General features: G+C 33.8%; 2 protein-coding genes across 8 annotated transcripts in view; both read left to right on the plus strand.

The window, feature by feature from the left end:
- The window catches only part of plekhh1 (pleckstrin homology, MyTH4 and FERM domain containing H1), a 90,676-nt gene extending 87,575 nt beyond the window's left edge, over positions 1-3,101 (plus strand). The window contains exon 30 of one of the 2 annotated variants that reach the window (NM_001077519.3): positions 1,396-2,280. In NM_001077519.3, the coding sequence (NP_001070987.2) occupies positions 1,396-1,578 (183 nt within the window). In that variant the 3' untranslated portion in view covers positions 1,579-2,280. Of the gene's footprint in view, positions 1-1,395 lie in introns of both variants that reach the window. The other variant, XM_087289324.1, reaches the window with a different exon arrangement.
- A 7,149-nt stretch (positions 3,102-10,250) lies between these two features.
- Positions 10,251-19,720, plus strand: part of slc25a21 (solute carrier family 25 member 21) — a 203,191-nt gene continuing 193,721 nt past the window's right edge. For 3 of the 6 annotated variants that reach the window (XR_015512781.1, XR_015512782.1, XM_087289550.1), the window contains exons 1-2: positions 10,251-10,366; positions 10,591-10,675. Coding sequence is in view for 1 of the 6 variants with exons in the window: in NM_001076632.1 (NP_001070100.1) it covers positions 10,609-10,675 (67 nt within the window). In the remaining 5 variants the exon portion in view is untranslated. 6 annotated transcript variants of the gene reach the window in all.

A 19,720-nucleotide genomic window follows, 5' to 3' on the forward strand; every position in this document is an offset into this window, starting at 1 on the left:
TTTTACTATTTTTAAGAGATACTAATTTTAAGCTTAAATTGCAAAGGCTGTTTAATAGCTAATACAATTTGACCATCAAAATCATTTTTAAAATGTGTAAACATTGCTTTTATTTTACCCAGGCCAAAGGAAAGAAAAGTTTTTCTAGAAGAAAAATATAATGGGAAATATTGGGAAAATTTACAAAAAAAAGAGGAATAAAAACTTCACGGGAGAGCTAATCATTTTGCATTCAACTATATGTATAAAAGACTTTTTCAAATTGAATATAATACTACAGTTGAAGTCATAATTTTTAGCCCCCCTGAATTATGAGACCTCTTGTTTATTTTTTCCCCAATTTCTGTTTAATGGAGAGAAGATTTTTTTCAACACATTTCTAAACATAATAGTTTTAATAACTCATTTCTAATAATTGATTTATTTTATCTTTGCCATGATGACAGTAAATAATATTTGACTAGATATTTTTTTCTCTACAGCTTAAAGTGACATTTAAAGGCTTAACTAGGTTAATTAGGTTAACTAGGCAGGTTAGGGGAATTAGGCAAGTTATTGTATAACAGTGTTTTGTTCTGTAGACAGTTGAGAAAAAATATAGCTTAAAGGGGCTAATAATTTTGACCTTAAAATAGTGTTTAAAAATTTAAAACGGCTTTTATTCAAGCCGAAATAAAACTAATAAGACTTTCTCCAGGAGAAAAAATATTATCAGACATACTGTGAAAATTTCCTTGCACTGTTTAACATCATTTGGAAAATATTTAAAAAAAACAAGAAAAAAATTCAAAGGGGGCTAATAATTCAGACTTCAACTGTATGTATACATATGCATGCGCTATTCTCAAAATAAATGAGTTTTTTTTAAAGAATGTTTTTATCCAATTCTTGTGAATATATCCAATAATGTTTGGTGCATTTAAACAAAACCATTTAATCATCACAGTTATATTCATTAAAATGAATTTGGTCACCAAACATCTTTAGGAATAGAAAGAAAATACATACAAATGAGCTGTTGCTAAAAGAAAACATTAAATAAAGTTTTAGTTTTTTTATGTTTTTTATTTTTTATTTAATATTTTCTCCGACATTAATTTGGGTGTACTTATTTTTGTACTGCATTAAAAAAATCAATAAATTAGCAGTTTTTATTGTTTATTTTCACATTTATTTGTGCTTTATTTATTTATTTGTGGGATCTTGATCTTTCTTCCAACAATTTTTAACTTTAAGGATAATAGTTTAATAATTTTGACTTCAACTGCATGTATCAAAAAAAAAAAATGAATCAGAGTCAAATTGAATTGGGACATTTGAATCAATAACCAGCCCCAATAAAGAGCTTGTACAGTACCTATTGACCGATTGTCCCTCTCTCTTTGAATGCTGTAGATACTGGAACTGACACTCCTCATTGCTAGTTATATCAACTACTGGACCTCTAGCTTACCAGGAGCCAGCAACCAGACTCAAAGTTCAACGCTCGGTGCTCAAGGAGACAAAAAGCTATGGGACATAGACAGCCGACACTTCCCTTCGATGACATACACTACCAAAGGCCCAACTCTTCTTTAAAAAAAAAAAAAACAGGTGTCTGGACACATCAGCAACTCCTCACATGGTTTGCAAACACAAATAGAAACACATTTAAAGCATTTAAGTGTGGGACATGATTCAGACTTTGTGTTTGAAGGTCTTAACCGTAAAACTACAACGAAAAGTAATTTATTTTCCAAAACGGTCAACTTGCACGCTGCTCAGAGTCCAAATGCAAAAAAAATAAACAAAGTGGGTTTATAAATAGAAACCCACCCTATGAAGATCACCCACCAACTCAAATCAGATCCAAGAGAATTTAGCAATGTTTTTTTTTGTTCTTGGATGCAGAAAAGGTTGGCGGCATTTTAAGGAATTTTCATCTGGATGTTCCAGTTTAAGACACGGTTGGATTTTTTTTTCATTTCTGTTTAACGTGATTTTGATTCATCCATGTTATTGTTTGATAATGTTTAGTTTATTTTTACTCAAAATATTTTTAGTGTATTGACGTCAACGGTACATTAGTTAAAGGGTTAGTTCACTTCAAACTAAAAGTTCTGTCATCATTTGCTCACAGCCTTCCGTCGCTTCAAACTCTAGACTTTTGTTCATCTTCAGAACACAAATGAAGATATTTTTATATTAAATCTCAGCCACCTCCATTGAATGTCTGTTTACCCAAACACTGATGCTTCAAACTTTCATGAAAAGATCAATAAAATAAACCATTATAAATAGGGTATATGCAAACAGACTTATCATTTTCAGTCAGCCAGCCCATCCCTTTCTGGTGAACTGTCTTTCCAATACAAAATTGCCACGTTTGCAAAATGCAACTGTTTACTTTAAAAAATCACTAATTTCCACTGCCGGATAGATATACGAAATAAAACGGGTCTCAGACCGGACAAGAAGCACTGCATTAAATTTCATTGTCCCGCGCCATGTCTTTAAAATATGAACATTTATTTTAGCCCAGTATTTTCAATGGAGTTTCTGTGCTAGCCTGCGCTTATGTGGTCTTTCATCTCATTTTACACTTTAAACAACTAAAAGAATGCTTAATTCTATTTAACTGAATGTACTTTAATTTCATTACAACATTGATGCTGTAAACAGCACCTTACAAATTACAATTAGCCACATAAACCTTTCACTGGAAGTTTACCGTTGGCTGAAAAACACCAGCTGTGCAGATATCACATTGAGGATTAATTCAGATCTGCTGAAGAGACAGTAGCTTTTGATATATACAGTACACATCTATGGAAAAAATGAAGAGACTGCAGTTTCTACAGTTATTGTGTTTAAGCGAAATGTTCATTTTAAATGTTATGTTTCATTCTGCAAAGCTCTGACAACATATATTTTCTCTACTGTTATAGGAGTTGAAAAAAATATGTTATTATAAAGTTAAAACATTGGTATTAATATATCTTGACCAACTGTCATGTTGTGCTCTAAATCAGGGGTTCTCAACTGGTTTGGCCATGGGATCCACATTTTTACATGGTTATCAAGCCGCAACCCAAATTTTTAGGAACTATAATACAATTTTAGGAATTACACTTAATTTGTATTTATTTGTTAACATAAACAAGTAGTGACAGATAAATCATAAAAAAAATTCACCAAGACTTACAAATAAACATTATTTTATTGCTGTCATTTAACAAAATGGATAAAATGTTAAAAATATTACAAAAAAAAAAAAAACGACAAATACTGTGAATAATAAACTTTTAACAAAACATGTTTTCTGGTTTCTAAATGTTGTTTTCATTTTGAAGGTTTCATGCTCTCTTATGAGAGCATCTCACTACATATGACTCTGAGGCTTTAAGTCTTTTTTGCCGTATCCATACTTGACATATTCGGGGTCATACTTGCACTTCGACATATTTGTTGCAACAATTAAATTAAATTTCACATGTCAAACGGTAGGGTTGTCGCGCACGCATTACAAAATAAAAGTCCGGTATAAGCAAAATAAGTACAAAATGTAACTTTTGTTGTTTTTTTTGACCACACACTCCGTGACCCACTGAAAATGTTCCCCCACCAGTTGAGAAACACTTCTCTAAATAACCATTTCCCCTAAATTTAGATTAGAGAATTAGAAATGTCTCCAGTTTTGCAGAACAAAACAAAAATTATATAATTATTTTTATTAAATCTTTTTCATACACATATAGTAACTAGAAAAAACAGGGGTCATTTGTGTGCTGGAAATGCTTGAATTTTGTGATTTCCGGGTCTGAAAAGTGCTTAAATTTAGGAAAAAGTGTTTGATAATGTAATTGTAAACTCATAATAGTCACTAAATAGGTAATAATAATTCACTTAAAATAAATAAATAAAATAGTTTTGCTTTTGCTTAAAATGGAGTCGATGCAAAATGCATTGAGATTACCACTTCATGAGTGACCAAATCATGACATTAAAACAAATTCACTATTAGGATGAAATATAGCAAACTTAAGATGTGAGTAAAAGACAGTTGAGGGTAAATGACTGTCGTTCAGTGTTGGACTAGAGGCAAACATGCCATCAAAAACTTTCCTTATAGTGTTCTATAGTATAGTATAGAATAGTATAGTATAGTATAGTATAGTATAGTATAGTATAGTATAGTATAGTATAGTAAAGCACAGTATAGTAATCTAACAAATAGTATCTGATGTAATGTAATAAAATAAATGTCATTTGCCCCACTAGTAAAGTGATGGAAAGGTTTGAAAACGTACATGGAAAGTGCTTGAAAATGGCTTAAATTTGAAAGTGGAAAAGGTGCAAGAACCCTGATAAATTGTAGATTTACAGAAACAGAAATTCTAAGTGGATTTTTTTTTTTCCCATAAATGAATAAAATCCTACAATAAATTTCTTCAGCTAATAAAGTAGGTGTGTATCCCTTTAGAGGACTTGGATGGAATTGTTTTATTTTTTCTTATAAATGTTTATGAGCATTAAGAGTTTAGTGTAAAAAATTAAAAAATAAATAAAAATATCTTCATTTACCTGGACAAATTAGGTTTAAAATGACATAAAAGTGAGCAAAATAACGATTTTCATTGTGTGGTGAATTAACCCTTTATTGCTACTTTAATTTTACACATCACCAGGACATGTAGAAACATTAAAATAATCATCTTTCGTACGTTAACATAAATGGTGGTATAGCTAAATATTATACAAAGACACAAAACAGAAGTACTGTGCTCTTGATGACTTCTTATCGTTCCAGTCAGGAAATAACATGTGTGAAGTTAGAGGTTTTGGGCTAAAGCTTTATTTTCTCAAATGTTTCTCGCCACTCACCTCACAGTACCAACATAATGCTTCATCTGAGCCAAACTGTTCATTTTCACAAATGTAGTGAATAATTCTGGGTTGTACAGTAGAAAAGTAAACACATTGTATATTTCCCTATACTAGCCATAACTTTGATTATTGTGTAAAGACAAAAAAAGAAACCGATGCACACACAACACACTTCTCAAGATGACGTTGATATGTGCAGGATCATATGTTTTCGTCAACTTTGCAGCTTGAGAATAGTCGTGATTATATTCTGATCTTATGATGACTTCTGTGTGCAGTTTTTTAGCAAATAGATTTAAAATGTAGATTTTAAGCATGCTTAGCATACTGTCAATATTACTGCATATCAATGTTTTCTTTTTATTGTAAAACTTATCCATAAACACATATGATAAAGGGATAGATCATCAAAAAATGCAATGTACTCATTATTTACTTACTCTCAAAAACGATGATGCTGTTTGTTCAAACTACTTATTTAAAAGTTTTTTTTTTTTTTTTTTTCGGGACATCTTAATTGTTTTTTGTTCAATCCACTTCAATTTGTAAAAACTAATAAGTTAGCTAAATTCCTTTTTTTGTCCCAACACAAGTTGATTGTGTGGAACCCAGCATATTTTTTACAGTGTAAAATAATTTAAAGGTCCAATGAAATATATATTTTTCAGAAATTAGTATCAGTATTATTCCTTTTTAAAATATCTATAAGCTAGTGTGCCCCAAACCGTGACAAAATTTGGATTTTGAAGATACAAAACTGATATGTAAAGCTTGTAGTTTGTCACTTCCTCCCAAATGGATCAACAGTTTTATTCATGTCACCTCACACCTCTCACTACAGTTTCTCATCACATCATAACCAATTAAATGCTCTCTAGTACAGAATCTGACATGCCCCGCCCCCGTCAAGACACTTCACATTTGATGCGCTTAAGCCAAACCACTCTCACCGGCAGAGCTGTGCTATAACAAAACACTAATGGCTGCTTTTTAAAAAAAGGAGGAGCTACTATATATGTCCAACCCTATTTTCGTGTGTCGGTTGAGATCAGGTCAAAAAAAAAGCACTTCACGGGACCTTTAAGAGTTTCTTTAATCTGTTGAGCACAAAAGAAGATATTCTGAAAAATGTTGGAAACTGGTTACCATTGACTCCCATAGTAGAAAAAACAATGGAGGTCAATGGTTACTGGTTTCCAGCTTTCTTCGGTATATCTTCCTTTGTGTTCAATAAAAAGAAAGTTAATCAGGTTTAAAACGAAGTGGAGGGTGAGTAAATGATATATTTTTAGGTGAACTGTTCCTTTAACTACTTTTTTTACAAAAACAAACTGTTTTGAAATGGTTAATTGACAAAGCAGGTTAATGCCTTGAATACGGCTGATTAAAAAAGCATGAAATGTGACTTGAACTATTTTGGTTTAAACCACTGTGTCTGTATTTACCATATTTATTTTGTAATATTTTTGCTATGTTGTTTTTAGTCTAACCAACTTGTTTTTTTTTTGTCTCATTTAGAGCATTTTTAGAAACCTTAAAGTGTTTTGAGTGGCTAAAATGGTGTTAAAATCCAATGCCAAAAAAAATGTGGTATAGAACAGACATGCAGAGATGAGGCTGTGAGAGCTTGAAATTTTATAAGTGAGATTGTTGCAAATAAAAAGTAAAATGTGTTGCGGTTTCCTTAATTTTGTAACCCTACATTTTGTTTCTAAAGATAAGCTCAATTTGTGGATTGTTGTATTTCCCTATTCTTTTTTTTATTTACAGTTGAATGCAAGATTATACAATATACACTCACCGGCCACTTTATTAGGTACACCTGTCCAACTGCTCAACTCAAATTTCTAATCAGCCAAACGCATGGCATCAACTCAATGCATTTAGGCATGTAGACATGGCCAAGACTGTCTTCTGCAGTTCAAACAGAGCATCAGAATGGGGAAGAAAGGTAATTAGGTGACTTTGAATGTGGCATGGTTGTTCATGACAGACTGGCTGGTCTGAGTATTTCAGAAACTGCTGATCCACTGAGATTTTCATGCACAAACATCTCTAGGGTTTACAGAGAATATTCCGAAAAAGAGAAAATATCCAATGAGTGGCAGTTTTGTGTGTGTAAATGCCTTGTTGATGCCAGAGGTCAGAGGAGAATGGCCAGACTGATTGAAGCTGATAGAAAGGCAACGGTAACTCAAATAACCACTCACTTCAACCAAGGTGTGCAGAAGGGCATCTCTGAATGCACAACACATCCAACCATGAGATAGATGGACTTCAGCAGCAGAAGACCACAGCAGCTGCCACTCCTGTCAGCTAAGAACAGGAAACTAAGGCTACAATTCACATAGGCTCATCAAAATTTGACAATAGAAGATTGGAAAAATGTTTTCTGTCCGATGAGTCTCGATTTCTGCTGCAACAATCAGATGGTGGAGTCAGAATTTGGGGTCAACAACATAAAATGAAAGCATGGATCCATCCTGCCTTGTATCAATGGTTCAGGCTGGTGGTGTAGTGGAGTGAGGGATATTTTTTTGCCATACTTTGGGCTCATTAGTACCAATTGAGCATAGTGTCAACACCACAGTCTACCCGAGAATTGTTGCTAATCATGTCATGCCTTTATGACCAGTGTACCCATCTTCTGATGGCTACTTCCAGCAAAATAACGCTCCATGTCATAAAGTGTGAATCATCTCAAGACTGGTTTCTTGAACATGACAATGAGTTCACTTTACTTAAATGGCATACACAGTCACCAAATCTCAATCCAATAGAGCACCTTTGGGATGTGGTGGGACGGGAGATTCACATCATGGATGTGCAACTGACAAATCTGCAGCCACTGCTTGATGCTATCGTGTCAGTATAAACCAAGATCTCAGAGGAATATTTCCAGCACCTTGTTGAATCTATGCCACAATGGATTAAGGCAGTACTGAAGGCAAAAGGGAGTAAGGTGTACCTAATAAAGTGGCCGGTGGGTGTAGTTACATGAAGTATACAAAACAGCCATACGAAAATTTTGTTTTTTAAAACTTTTCCCAAGTGATGTTTAACAGAGCTGGGACAATATATATATTTATTTATATATATATTTTTTTAAATAATTTTTATGGTCAATATTATTAGTTCCCTTAAGAATTTTGTTTTTCTAATTGGCAACAGACCTGTTGTCCAATGACCTGTCTATAGCTAACCTAGTTAAGCCTTTCAATTGCACTTTAAGCTGAATACTAGTATCTTACTAAATGACTAGTCGTATATTATGTACTGTCATCATGCCAAGAAATTAGAATTGAGTTATTTAAACTATTATGTTTGAATTTTTGCTAATAATTGTAGATTTTTTAAAAATATTTAATTGTATTACAAAGAAGTAATTTTTTTCAGGATGTGTGTGCCCTTATCAATCCCAGACAAATTTACAGAATGGTTTGCTTAGATGTTACTTCTTCTAAGCAAAGGTCGCTGGTTCGAACCTCGGCTCAGTTGGTGTTTCTGTGTGGAGTTTGCATGTTCTCCCTGCCTTCGCGTGGGTTTCCTCCGGTTGCTCCGTTTTCCCCCACAGTCCAAAGATATGCGGTACAGGTGAATTGGGTAGGCTAAATTGTCCGTAGTGTATGTGTGTGTGAATGTGTGTGTGGATGTTTCCCAGAGATGGGTTGCAGCTGGAAGGGCATCCGCTGTGTAAAAAACTTGCTGGATAAGTTGGCGGTTCATTCCCCTGTGGCGACCCCGGATTAATAAAGGGACTAAGCCGAAAAGAAAATGAATGAAGTTGCAGAATTAATGATTAATAATTGCGAGTTCCCTAATTCACTGGCCACCGTGTTGCTTTATAGACGGGGTGGAGTTTGCTCTGCTCCAGGCAGGTCAAAGTGCTAATGGCATTTCCCTGCCAATAGCCTGCTATAAAATCACATTTGAGAATTAAACAGGGGGAAAATGTGTATCTTAATACAGTAATATCCCCATTACTCAGCCAGACTCTCTCTCTCTCTCCAATTTAGTTGTAACACTGAATTAGGGAAAGCCTGCGTTTCATTGTTGCCTTTTGCAGGAATAATAAAAAAATACTAAAAATCTGTGGTTCACTACATGGTTTGGAGGAATCCCAGACTTTCTCAAGGATGTATTTTTATGTTTTTTCTTCACATTTTAAATCACAGCTTTTAGTTTATGAGACGTCAAGTACACTATTTTAAGCTCTGTGTATTTTTAGTGTCTGAGGTGACATATCTGATTTACTTGGTAGGCTACTATAGGTTTAGTGTGCTTAAAAGTTATTTTTCACAATCTATTGTGTTTAGGTGTGGGCCGGCATAAAATTCTAGCGGTTTAATAACCTTGAATAAAACAATCACAGTTTCACGCGATGTGATCACTGCTCCAAAATAAGTTCTTTTTAAATCTCTGGGTAAAAAAACAACTTTTTCCCCCTATTGAACACAATAAATTTTATTTTAGGAAACATTTCAAGTATTTTAAACTCATAGATTTTGATGTGGATGTTGCTTTTTTGCTGGAGATACTGTTGCCGTAAAAAAAAAACCCCGAAATAAAATAGTTTTAAGAAATAACTTCAATATACCGTATAGGAACAGAATAACAGAAAGCTTTGGCAGTTTTCCAAACCATGGTAAACCTTGAAACCGATTATCATCCCAATGCTAATTGTGTATAGGCTTATATTTATGTTATGCTTTATTATTTACTTGCATTAGATAAATCTAAAATCAAAACCTTTGTGCGATACAAATGTATTTTAGAGGTGCACTTCAACTTTTAGTCTTTTAAAGTGCCACTTACTGATGTTTATGCTAAATATGCCTAATAACTATATTTTTGTTTGCTATATAAAACAAGTTACACTGAATAAAATAACAGACTTTGAAAACCCTCTTTTGTCTTTGAATGTTGTATAATGTCCATGTTAGCATTTATGCTAAAGAACGCTAAACTTGTTCAAACCAAAATATAAACAACAAAACATTTTCATGTAAAGAAAGATTATTAATTGATACAACATTAAAAAGTATTGCTAATTAAGTTAAGACAAAGCAAAAAATAGAAAAAAAGTTAAAAAAAAAAAAAGTGTGTTTGAACCATAGACTGTAAAAACGGTTTGAATACTTTGGTCTAAGTGAGTAATGAACGCCAGTGGAAAAAGAAATGTGAAAATTTCATAGTTTCTCTGGCTTACGGACAAATACGAATAAATCTACAGTTGATATGGAATGTTGTTGTTATATTGTATCGATTTTTTAGTATTATGTACTTTAATCATAGGCTAGTAGGCTATTCATCCTCTGCCCAGTGGACTCTGTGAGCTGAATTTGTCTCCGAGTTAAAATTAACCTGCACACATGAACTGCCTCAGCGCGCGCTCACGCACAGATCTCCGTCGTTTCTGTTCGCGCCAGGACGCCTCGTGTCACAACAGCTCGAGGAACTACTACAATAAACAGTCAACTCAAATCCCAAACTAATCAGCGTAAGGTTTAATCCATATAACGTTACCACACTATATTACGCGCCGTATGGCCAAATGAACACAACGACCGACTGTTACTGATTTTAACGTTTGCTACACTATGTATTTACTCGAGACAGTCACTAATAATGTCAAACACTAAAGTCATAATGTTAACACATATGAAATGACAGCTGTTTCCATTAAGTCAGCGCGGCTATGACAGTTTGTTTTCCTCAACACAGGCCCAGAACCAAACAAAAATGACATCTAAAAAGCAAAGTTTGCTGAGAGAAGCGTCTCATCAGATCATTGCGGGAGGTTCAGCAGGTAAGACGAGATTTAACTTTTCTCTTTCATACAATCCACGAACTTTGTTTACCAAGTGGTTCTGTCTCGCGCGCTGCTCGTGCAAATTCAGTAGTTAGTTGGCAGACTTTCAGTGGTGCCTGAGGTACTTTCATAGGGTGTGATTTGTATTATACTGTTGCTATTGTTCCTTGAATGTGTTTAGTGGGTGATTTTGAAGCAGATAGAAGTAGGAATCCTTTGACCGGATGTATGTCCGAAGAGGGACGCGGGAGACACGCGCACTTCTGATGGTTCCGTTTACTAATCGTTCCCTCTGAGTTTTACTTTGTTCACGCGTTCATTTCAGAGCATAAAGGCTGGGTATTTAGTGACATTAAACAAAGAAATAATACAGTAACACTAAAACCAATCCAGCAGTATGAAATGTATAAAACGATATCTAATAATAGCTCATCCTAATGCGAGAGCAAGGGAATTTTAAAACGAAAGTCTCTGAGATGGTTAGAAACATATTGAGTTCTGTTAAGTTACGTCTTGTATTCTGCTCATTATACTTCTGTATGTATGCATTTTACTCATTGGATTAAATTTTATGTTTTTTTCTTTTCTTTATTTCATGTTCACATGCCGGTTTAAATATTAATTTATTTATATTTTAAATTACATTTATTCGCATATTTTTTTACTATTTATTTGTTTTTTATTATGATTTAATATTACTTTTATTATTATTTTAACAAATTATCCAGTACATAATTAATAATACAGATAAATTATAAAACTTAATACTTAAGCTCTACCATAAATCTACCTGGGAGTCACTGAAGCAATAATTTACATCATGGTTTAGTCAGAATCAAGTAAAGTTGATTCAATATTTTTTGGAGCCTTAAATAGAGAGAATTAGAATTTTATATATATATATATATATATATATATATATATATATATATATATATATATATATATATATATATATATATATATATATGAGCAATTCCATGAAAATGTCAACCTTGCCATGAAAAGAAAAATGTTTTCACCAAAATAGCGAAACCGTTTCTACATTTTTTGCGCAGGCAAGTGTTTTACAGTACTTTAAAAATACTTAAAAATGTGTCTGTCAATGTTTTCAAACTATTATATTTGATTTACCAAAGTCACACAAATGGCAATTTCACATCCGTCACATCCATAACGAAAAAGTGTCACATCCATAACAAAGCTTTTCCCTCAAAAATGCAAAAATGTCAAAATAAAATAAAATCAATCACTTTTGTTCTATAAAGAGCCAACTCTTATCCTTTTGTTAAGGAATATTTATTTTGGGTTGTGCAGTTTAATTCACAGAATTTCTACGAAATATGTTGTATACTGTAAACTCGCACTTTTTTTGTCACATCCATAACGCTTGTTTATTTTCCTCATTTAAAGTATAAAAATGTGCACAGATTGATTTTTTTTGATCCTATAACTCTGTGGTTAGTTGTTTTGGAAAATATAAACAGATGATTCAATATAATGTTAACGTATACTTTCTCTGTGAATTTATGTTTTGAATTTTTACTGCAAATGTATCATCCATAACGCTGGAATCAGACATATATATATATATATATATATATATATATATATATATATATATATATATATATATATATATATATATATATAAGAAGAGCTCAGATGCAAAAACCTCTTAGTGCTGTCTGAAATTTACATTAGAAAATGATAATTTTTCTCAGACTCCTATCTTTATGTTGAGTTTTTTTTACTTAAAATTATATATATATATATATATATATATATATATATATATATATATATATATATATATATATATATATATATATATATATGTATATATATATATATATATATATATATATATATTACTAATATGAATAATATGTTTACTAACTAATAATAATATTACTAATAATATTTGCAAATCTCAGTTGCTCATCATTACTTAACTCTAACTCAAAAGTTATTCCCTGTTTTGTTCTTTTATAATGTCAAATAGATTATGTGTGAGAGACTAAACAATTAGTTATTTGGCTAAATGTAAATATTGACAATTAAAAAAAAACTTCCCATTTATAACCTTAAGTTATTTAAAAACACAATTTGCAATTTGTCCAATATTACTCAGTTAATGTAACCCTGAGAAAATGAAAATGTTTCTGTATTATACTTAACTTGCATATGTTAAACCACTATGTTATAAACATTGACGTCTGTGTTAATGACAGTAATCATCCTTTAACTTGTCAATAAATGTGTGTGTGTGTGTGTGTGTGTGTGCGTGCGTGCGTGCGTGCGTGCGTGTGTGCGTGCGTGTGTGCGTGCGTGTGTGCGTGCGTGTGTGCGTGTGTGTGTGTGTGTGTGTGTGTGTGTGTGCGTTTGGAGTTCACACAGGACAAACTGACTAAGCGTCTTAAAATCACAACACTCTTAGCGAGACCCATATAATGCATACATACACAGACCAGCAGTAGTTTAATACTGTACATGCAGCAGACAGAACGGAATCTGCACATTTGTAAAAAGAAATGATGCCAGCTGCTTTGCGAAAGCTTTCATTATACATTTTAAGCTTGTGAAAATGTATTGGCGGAGAAATAGGAAAATCAGCTAATGTGAAAGAACTGCTCCGGTGAGGCTTTTTACTGTGCCATTACAGAGAATCAGTCTGTGTTCAACACAAGCCTTCAAAACCCAGTTCTACATTAATTTGACCATTTAGAATCAAGCTGACTGTACTTGTGATAGGAAATCTCCCTGTCAGACAAGCTCATTATAACAAGTACAAGGAAGGATTTTGAGCTTAAGAAATAAATACATATATTCCTTTCAATATGCTTTATTTTAACAGCTTTCTTTCTTTCTTTCTTTCTTTCTTTCTTTCTTTCTTTCTTTCTTTCTTTCTTTCTTTCTTTCTTTCTTTCTTTCTTTCTTTCTTTCTTTCTTTCTTTCTTTCTTTCTAAAATGTATTTATAAGTACATATAATGTAAGTAGAATGTAAAACATGTATTTACACAATTAGTACATTGCAACTGGGGTTACTAGGGGCTAGACATCAAGATGCTGAGGCGGCATCGTGATTCGCTGGCCCGCCCTCTTTGCAGCAGCAACGTCTTCGTTTTAAAATGGCATTTTAGAAGGAAATCGATCAATGTCCACAATGCGTTTCATCTAGCTTTTCTGAAAAGCCCTCCTTCCACACTATACTGCTAAAAACTCACATTTAGTGATTACACACACACAAACACACACACTGTCATGCGCTGCAGTGTACGAGCATGTCTGAGCTCCAGCAGTCAGCGGGTGCTTTGAGCACAAAACCCCAAAGAGCAGTGCACGTTGGGCAGTTTATCAAGGATGTACCACTGCGTCTCACTATAGTTGTTGTAAACGCAATATTTAATTAATCTTGTTTCTATCTATCTCTGTCTGATTCTTCTGTTTTTTGAATCCATCAGGTAACATGTCATGGCGTCAGCACACTGCTCCAATCGTTCGCTTTCATGCTTGTACTTATTAATTTTAGTGAAAACCTCAGATACGGTTTGGTTGGTTCCTGTTGGTTGTGCACCTTTTTTATCAACCAAGTTTGTCGAAGCCATTATAAGGACACAAATGCCAGAGTGTTGCGGAAAAACTAATTGGCAGGTGGTAATTTGTTTGTAACTTATCTTTATTTAGCATTTGGTAATGGGTAAAACAAAGACCATGTGGGTCAGGTAGTTAAAACAGTAGGCTACAAATAATTAATTCGTTATGAATTAATTAATTATTCATGAATAATTAATTCACTGCTGCCTACAATGATGATGCCATCATCCATTTGCCATCCATTTCACATTAGACATCTCTCTTTCTTTCTTTCTTTCTTTCTTTCTTTCTTTCTTTCTTTCTTTCTTTCTTTCTTTCTTAGTGTTATTACTTTCAGTTTTCTTTCTAAAATGTTATTACAGTGTAAAGACGTATTTACACAAGAAAATTTTAACAAATGATTCATTTCATTATTACATATTACATAAGGCCACTTAATATAAAGTGATATTTTATATTCTTTCTTTCTTTTTTTCTTTCTTTCTTTCTTTCTTTCTTTCTTTCTTTCTTTCTTTCTTTCTTTCTTTCTTTCTTTCTTTCTTTCTTTCTTTCTTTCTTTCTTTCTTTCTTTCTTTCTTTCTTTCTTTCTTTCTTTGGTATAGAATAAGCCAGTGTTTTTAGCTCGCACCCCCTGCACTTGTAATATCCCCTCCAGCAGGCTGTTAACGAGGCTGGAGAGAGAAAAATGTTCATTTACGTGTGACCAGGTCAAAGGAATTGAATTAAGTCTGTGCTTTGGCTTCTCTCAGACTTGGATTGACTCTCCAAAACACAGAGTTAATGTCGCTGCAGTGCGTTTTATATATCCTACCCGGACTCATTTCACAGCCTTTCCATTCAGGCATACATGAAGAAATTGGGGCATGTGGTAAAGTCTGAAATAGGGGCGAGTTTTGTCTGTGCCTAATAATAGCGTAGAGGGGTAGAAGCTGTGATGATGAGTTTGTAATCAACCACAAGGGGGAAGCATTGCACTTGGCATTAGCAGTGGTCACGGTGCACTTGGCCATCTCTCAGCTCTCAGCATAAGTAGTCAAATTAAAACTGATCAATGCAAGTTTAATTAGTTAAATATAATGTGTCAGTTATAATGGTCCATAAAATATTCGACATAAATGTATTATTTTCAATTATATATAATATTTAATAATATAATATTTCTATTTACTAAAAGATAAACAGTTTTTTACACTATTGATATATATATATATATATATATATATATATATATATATATATATATATATATATATATATATATATATATATATATATATATATATATATATATATATATATATATATATATATATTAGATTACTAATGAATACATTTGTCATTTTGGAATTTTTTTATTTATTTATTTATAATATAGTATAGTAATCTCTCGCTTTTTACCTGAACAGGAAGGATCTTTATAGATCATTGTATTGATTATGAAATTTACTATTTTTATGATTTTTGGGGTGGCGCAGTGGCTCAGTGGTTAGCACTGTCACCTCACAGCATGAAGGTTGCAGGTTCAAACCTCAGCTGGGTCAGTTGACATTTCTGTGAGGAGTTTGCATGTTCTCCTAGTGTTCGCTTGGGCTTCCTCTGGATTATCCAGTTTCCCCCACAGTTCAAAGACATGCGGTACAGGTGAATTGAATAAGCTAAATTGTCTGTAGTGTTTTTGTGTTTGTTTCCCAGTTCTGGGTTGCAGCTGGAAGGGCATCCGCTGTGTAAAACATATGCTGGATAAGTTGGCAGTTCATTCCGCTGTGACAACCTCTGATAAATAAAGGGTACATACATAGTAATGTGTATATATATACCTTATATCTATATATATATATGCACACAGTTGAAGTCAGAATTATTAGCCCCCGTTTATTTATTTTTTTCTTCAATTTTTGTTTAGACACTTCTCTACAGCTTAAAGTAACATTTAAAGGCTTAACTAGGTTAATTAAGTTAACTTGGCAGGTTAGGGTAATTAGGCAAGTTATTGTATAATGATGGTTTGTTCTCACTATGGGAAAATATAGCTTAAAGGGGCTTATGTTAAGAATTTTATTCTATGCTTTTATTCTAGCTGAAATAAAACAAATAAGATTTTCTTCGGAAGAAAAAAATAGTTATTATTCGCCCCCTTGTTTATTTTTTCTCCAATTTTTGTTTAACGGAGAGATTTTTTTCTAAACATCTAAACATTATAGTTTTAGTAGCTCCCCTTTAATAACTGATTTATTTTATCTTTACCATGATGACAGCTAAATAATATTTTGATATTTTTCAAGCTACTGGTATACAGCTGAAAGTGACATTTAAAAGCTTAATTAGGTTAACTAGGCAGGTTAGGGTAATTAGGCCAGTTATTGTAGACAAAAGGGGCTAATAATTTTGACCTAAAATGGTTTAGAAAAATTAAAAACTGCTTTTATTCTAGCCAAAATAAAACAAATGGAACTTTCTTCAGAAGAAAAAATATTATCAAACTGAGAAAATTTGCAGTTTTAGTTTGTTTCAATCTGGATTTTTTCATCTTGAATGTCCCTCGTGTAACTTTTCATACTCTTTAACTTTTTACTATATGTGTAATGAAATATTAAGAGTTTAATAAAAATGTATTAATTAAAAAAATTACATGCTGTTTTTTATTTTTTATTTTAAAAACTAATTTTTACCGAAACTGGCAAAATGAATAAATAGATGAAAATGACAGCCATGCTACACATACCTGTAGGTGAAATATGACACTGTTATCCAAAACAACTTGCAAATAAGGAATACAACAAAACAGGCAATTAAACAACAGAAATGCTCATAGTTCCAGGCATTATTGAGAATGGTGCACACTAATGGATTTCAGAATAGATGTTTATTTTCTTATGTTGTACATTTTTATAGTTGTCTATCGAATGTTGTCATAGATGTCAGAGATGCCCCATCAGTTTCTGGTGGGGTTTGAAAGATCTTTTCACCAACAAGAAACAGTGAAAGAAAATGTTCTAGAAAATAATTTTGTGCCTCTCACTGGTGTTGCCCCAAGACTAACCACTTTTTTTTTTTTTTTGGGGGGGGGGGGGGGGGGGGATTTGAACTAAGGGGGATTTGAACTTGAAATAAAAAATAAGGAGTACAAAAAATTATTGAATAATTATTAAGCTAAATCATAGTTTCTTGGTGTATACTAATATTATAATAATATTTAGAGAGATGTCTTTTATTTAGGAAATATTCCACATCTGTGGAACAATTAGCTGACTTTTAAAACAATATACAGTGCACAGGGCACTTCAGCATTAATTAAAAAAATGGACCCAAATTAGTTAAGCCGGATGTTACTTACGGACTTTGCATTTGCCCAAAAAAATTCTCCTTCATAAGTGTTCCTAATGGGAACTTATTTTCTTTTCATCATTTATCTTAGTTTTATCCAGAAGGTCCGGAAGAACGGTCAGATGTTACCTTAAGTGTTTTTGGTATTGATTTCCTCTCTCTGCCCCTGTTATGCAGAGTCATTTGGTAAGATTTACACAAAAATGTTTTAGTTATGATTAGTTTCTGTGTAAACGTATCCGCCGACCGCAAATGGAGTGTGACGGGAAAAGACAGACAGCCTAAGTATAATTGAACTCAGTCCACCCCTTCATGGCAGACCCTCACTTAAAGCACACTCAGGCCTCTCCTGTTTTAACTGCCGCATAAGTGTGAAATAGAGTTTAGGAGCATCCGACAAATCAATTCACAAAGTCTCAGAGAAGAAGAAAAGAGTAAAACGAGAGCAAATAAATAAAGGTGATTAACAGGAGGACCCTGGGAGAAATATTCACTTTCGTCTGCCGCAAACGACCACTTCCTCTCAGGCCCACAACTGGCCGCTACAATCAGAGCTGAATTAGGCCTAATATTTATTTCCAGAAACAATTGTACATGCCTCAGCACGGCAGTGATTGGACATGTTGTGGACAGATGTTTAGATGAGCTCATGTTTGAAGTAATGTTGATTTTAGACGATTCTTCTCTGAGTCTCCAAATCGTCTTGCTTTGTCATTAAAAGACTTTCTTTTCTTTTTGTCACTGGACACTTTGGGGATTGTCTGAACAAACTGTACAATCAGAGTTCTGATGATATTAATGTAATGAAGCGGTCGTTCAGTATCGCATAAGAAACTTCTCGATGTGCAGAAAACGGCTCTTAAAATGGGGCAAAAACGCAATTAAAGCATAATAAACATTACAAAAACAAACAGAGGAGATTTATTGACTGCTACGACTAATTACCGCTGGAGGAAATGTGCAGGATCATAATGTCACAAGAAATCAGTTGACTGCAACCAGGCATGAAGTATAATGGTAACATATGCAGCAAAGGAGCTTAGGCTCTCCAAACATATCATATACCTCCCACAGGTACCTGCGAATATTAAAAGAGCTCCAGAACACCTCAGATGTGCGCTATATGCATTTGTTTACAGCACGAATGGATAATTATCTCAGTGTCTGACACGAGGACTACTGTGAACTACTGTTTCCATGAGGCGGATGTGGATTGTCGCTGTTGTGTCAGCTGTTTGTCAGGCTTTGAATGGATGGAGTTTAGTCTGCCAGGGTAATGTATGAGCCAGCCAGGGGCCGCCGACGTTATCTTAATGATGTGATTTATGGAGGTCGCGCGCTGAATTGATCAGAGGAGCCGCGACAGACGGGGACGCGCGTGGGAGACGGTTCTCGGGCGCGCGCACGCTGCTGCACACATAACGCTCATCCATCATGCGTGTTGTGTTGCTGTAAGCAATGAGGATAATTGCGGTGTTATGGTAAGAGTGATTATGATTGTTCGACATGGGAGGCTGTATCTGGGCTAGCGCTTGCGCTTATTTTTCGGGCAAGATTATTAAAATGAGGCCTTGGAGCGCACTGGACCGATCTGGCAACAATAAATTCAATATGGTCTATCGACTAATCACGATGCTGATCTAATCAGCGATGTTAATGTTACTCTTATTGATTTGTGAATTTGTGAACAGTTTGTAATACGGCGACGGGTTGGCGCAGTAGGTAGTGCTGTCGCCTCACAGCAAGAAGGTTGCTGGTTCGAGCCTCGGCTGGGTCAGTTGGCGTTTCTGTGTGGAGTTTGCATGTTCTCCCATGTTCTCCCTGCTCTGGATCCAGATTCATGCTCTGGATGCATGAAATACATGCATTGGTTTGTCCGAAGTGTGTGTGAGTGTGTATGGATGTTTCCCAGAGATGGTTTGCAGCTGGAAGGACATCCGCTGCGTAAAACATATGTTCATTCTGCTGTGGCGACTCCAGATTAATAAAGGGACTAAGCAGAAAAGAAAACAAATGAATATTTATAACTTCAGGTGAATTGGCTCGTCTTGAAACGCCCTAAAATTGTCATTTTTAGAAATCTTTTTTCCCTTCTTGTGTTTTGCTTTTGAAAGGCTATG

The sequence above is a fragment of the Danio rerio genome, chromosome 17 (genome assembly GCF_052040795.2).
Source record: "Danio rerio strain M-AB ecotype USA chromosome 17, GRCz13ab, whole genome shotgun sequence".
NCBI lineage: Eukaryota > Metazoa > Chordata > Actinopteri > Cypriniformes > Danionidae > Danio > Danio rerio.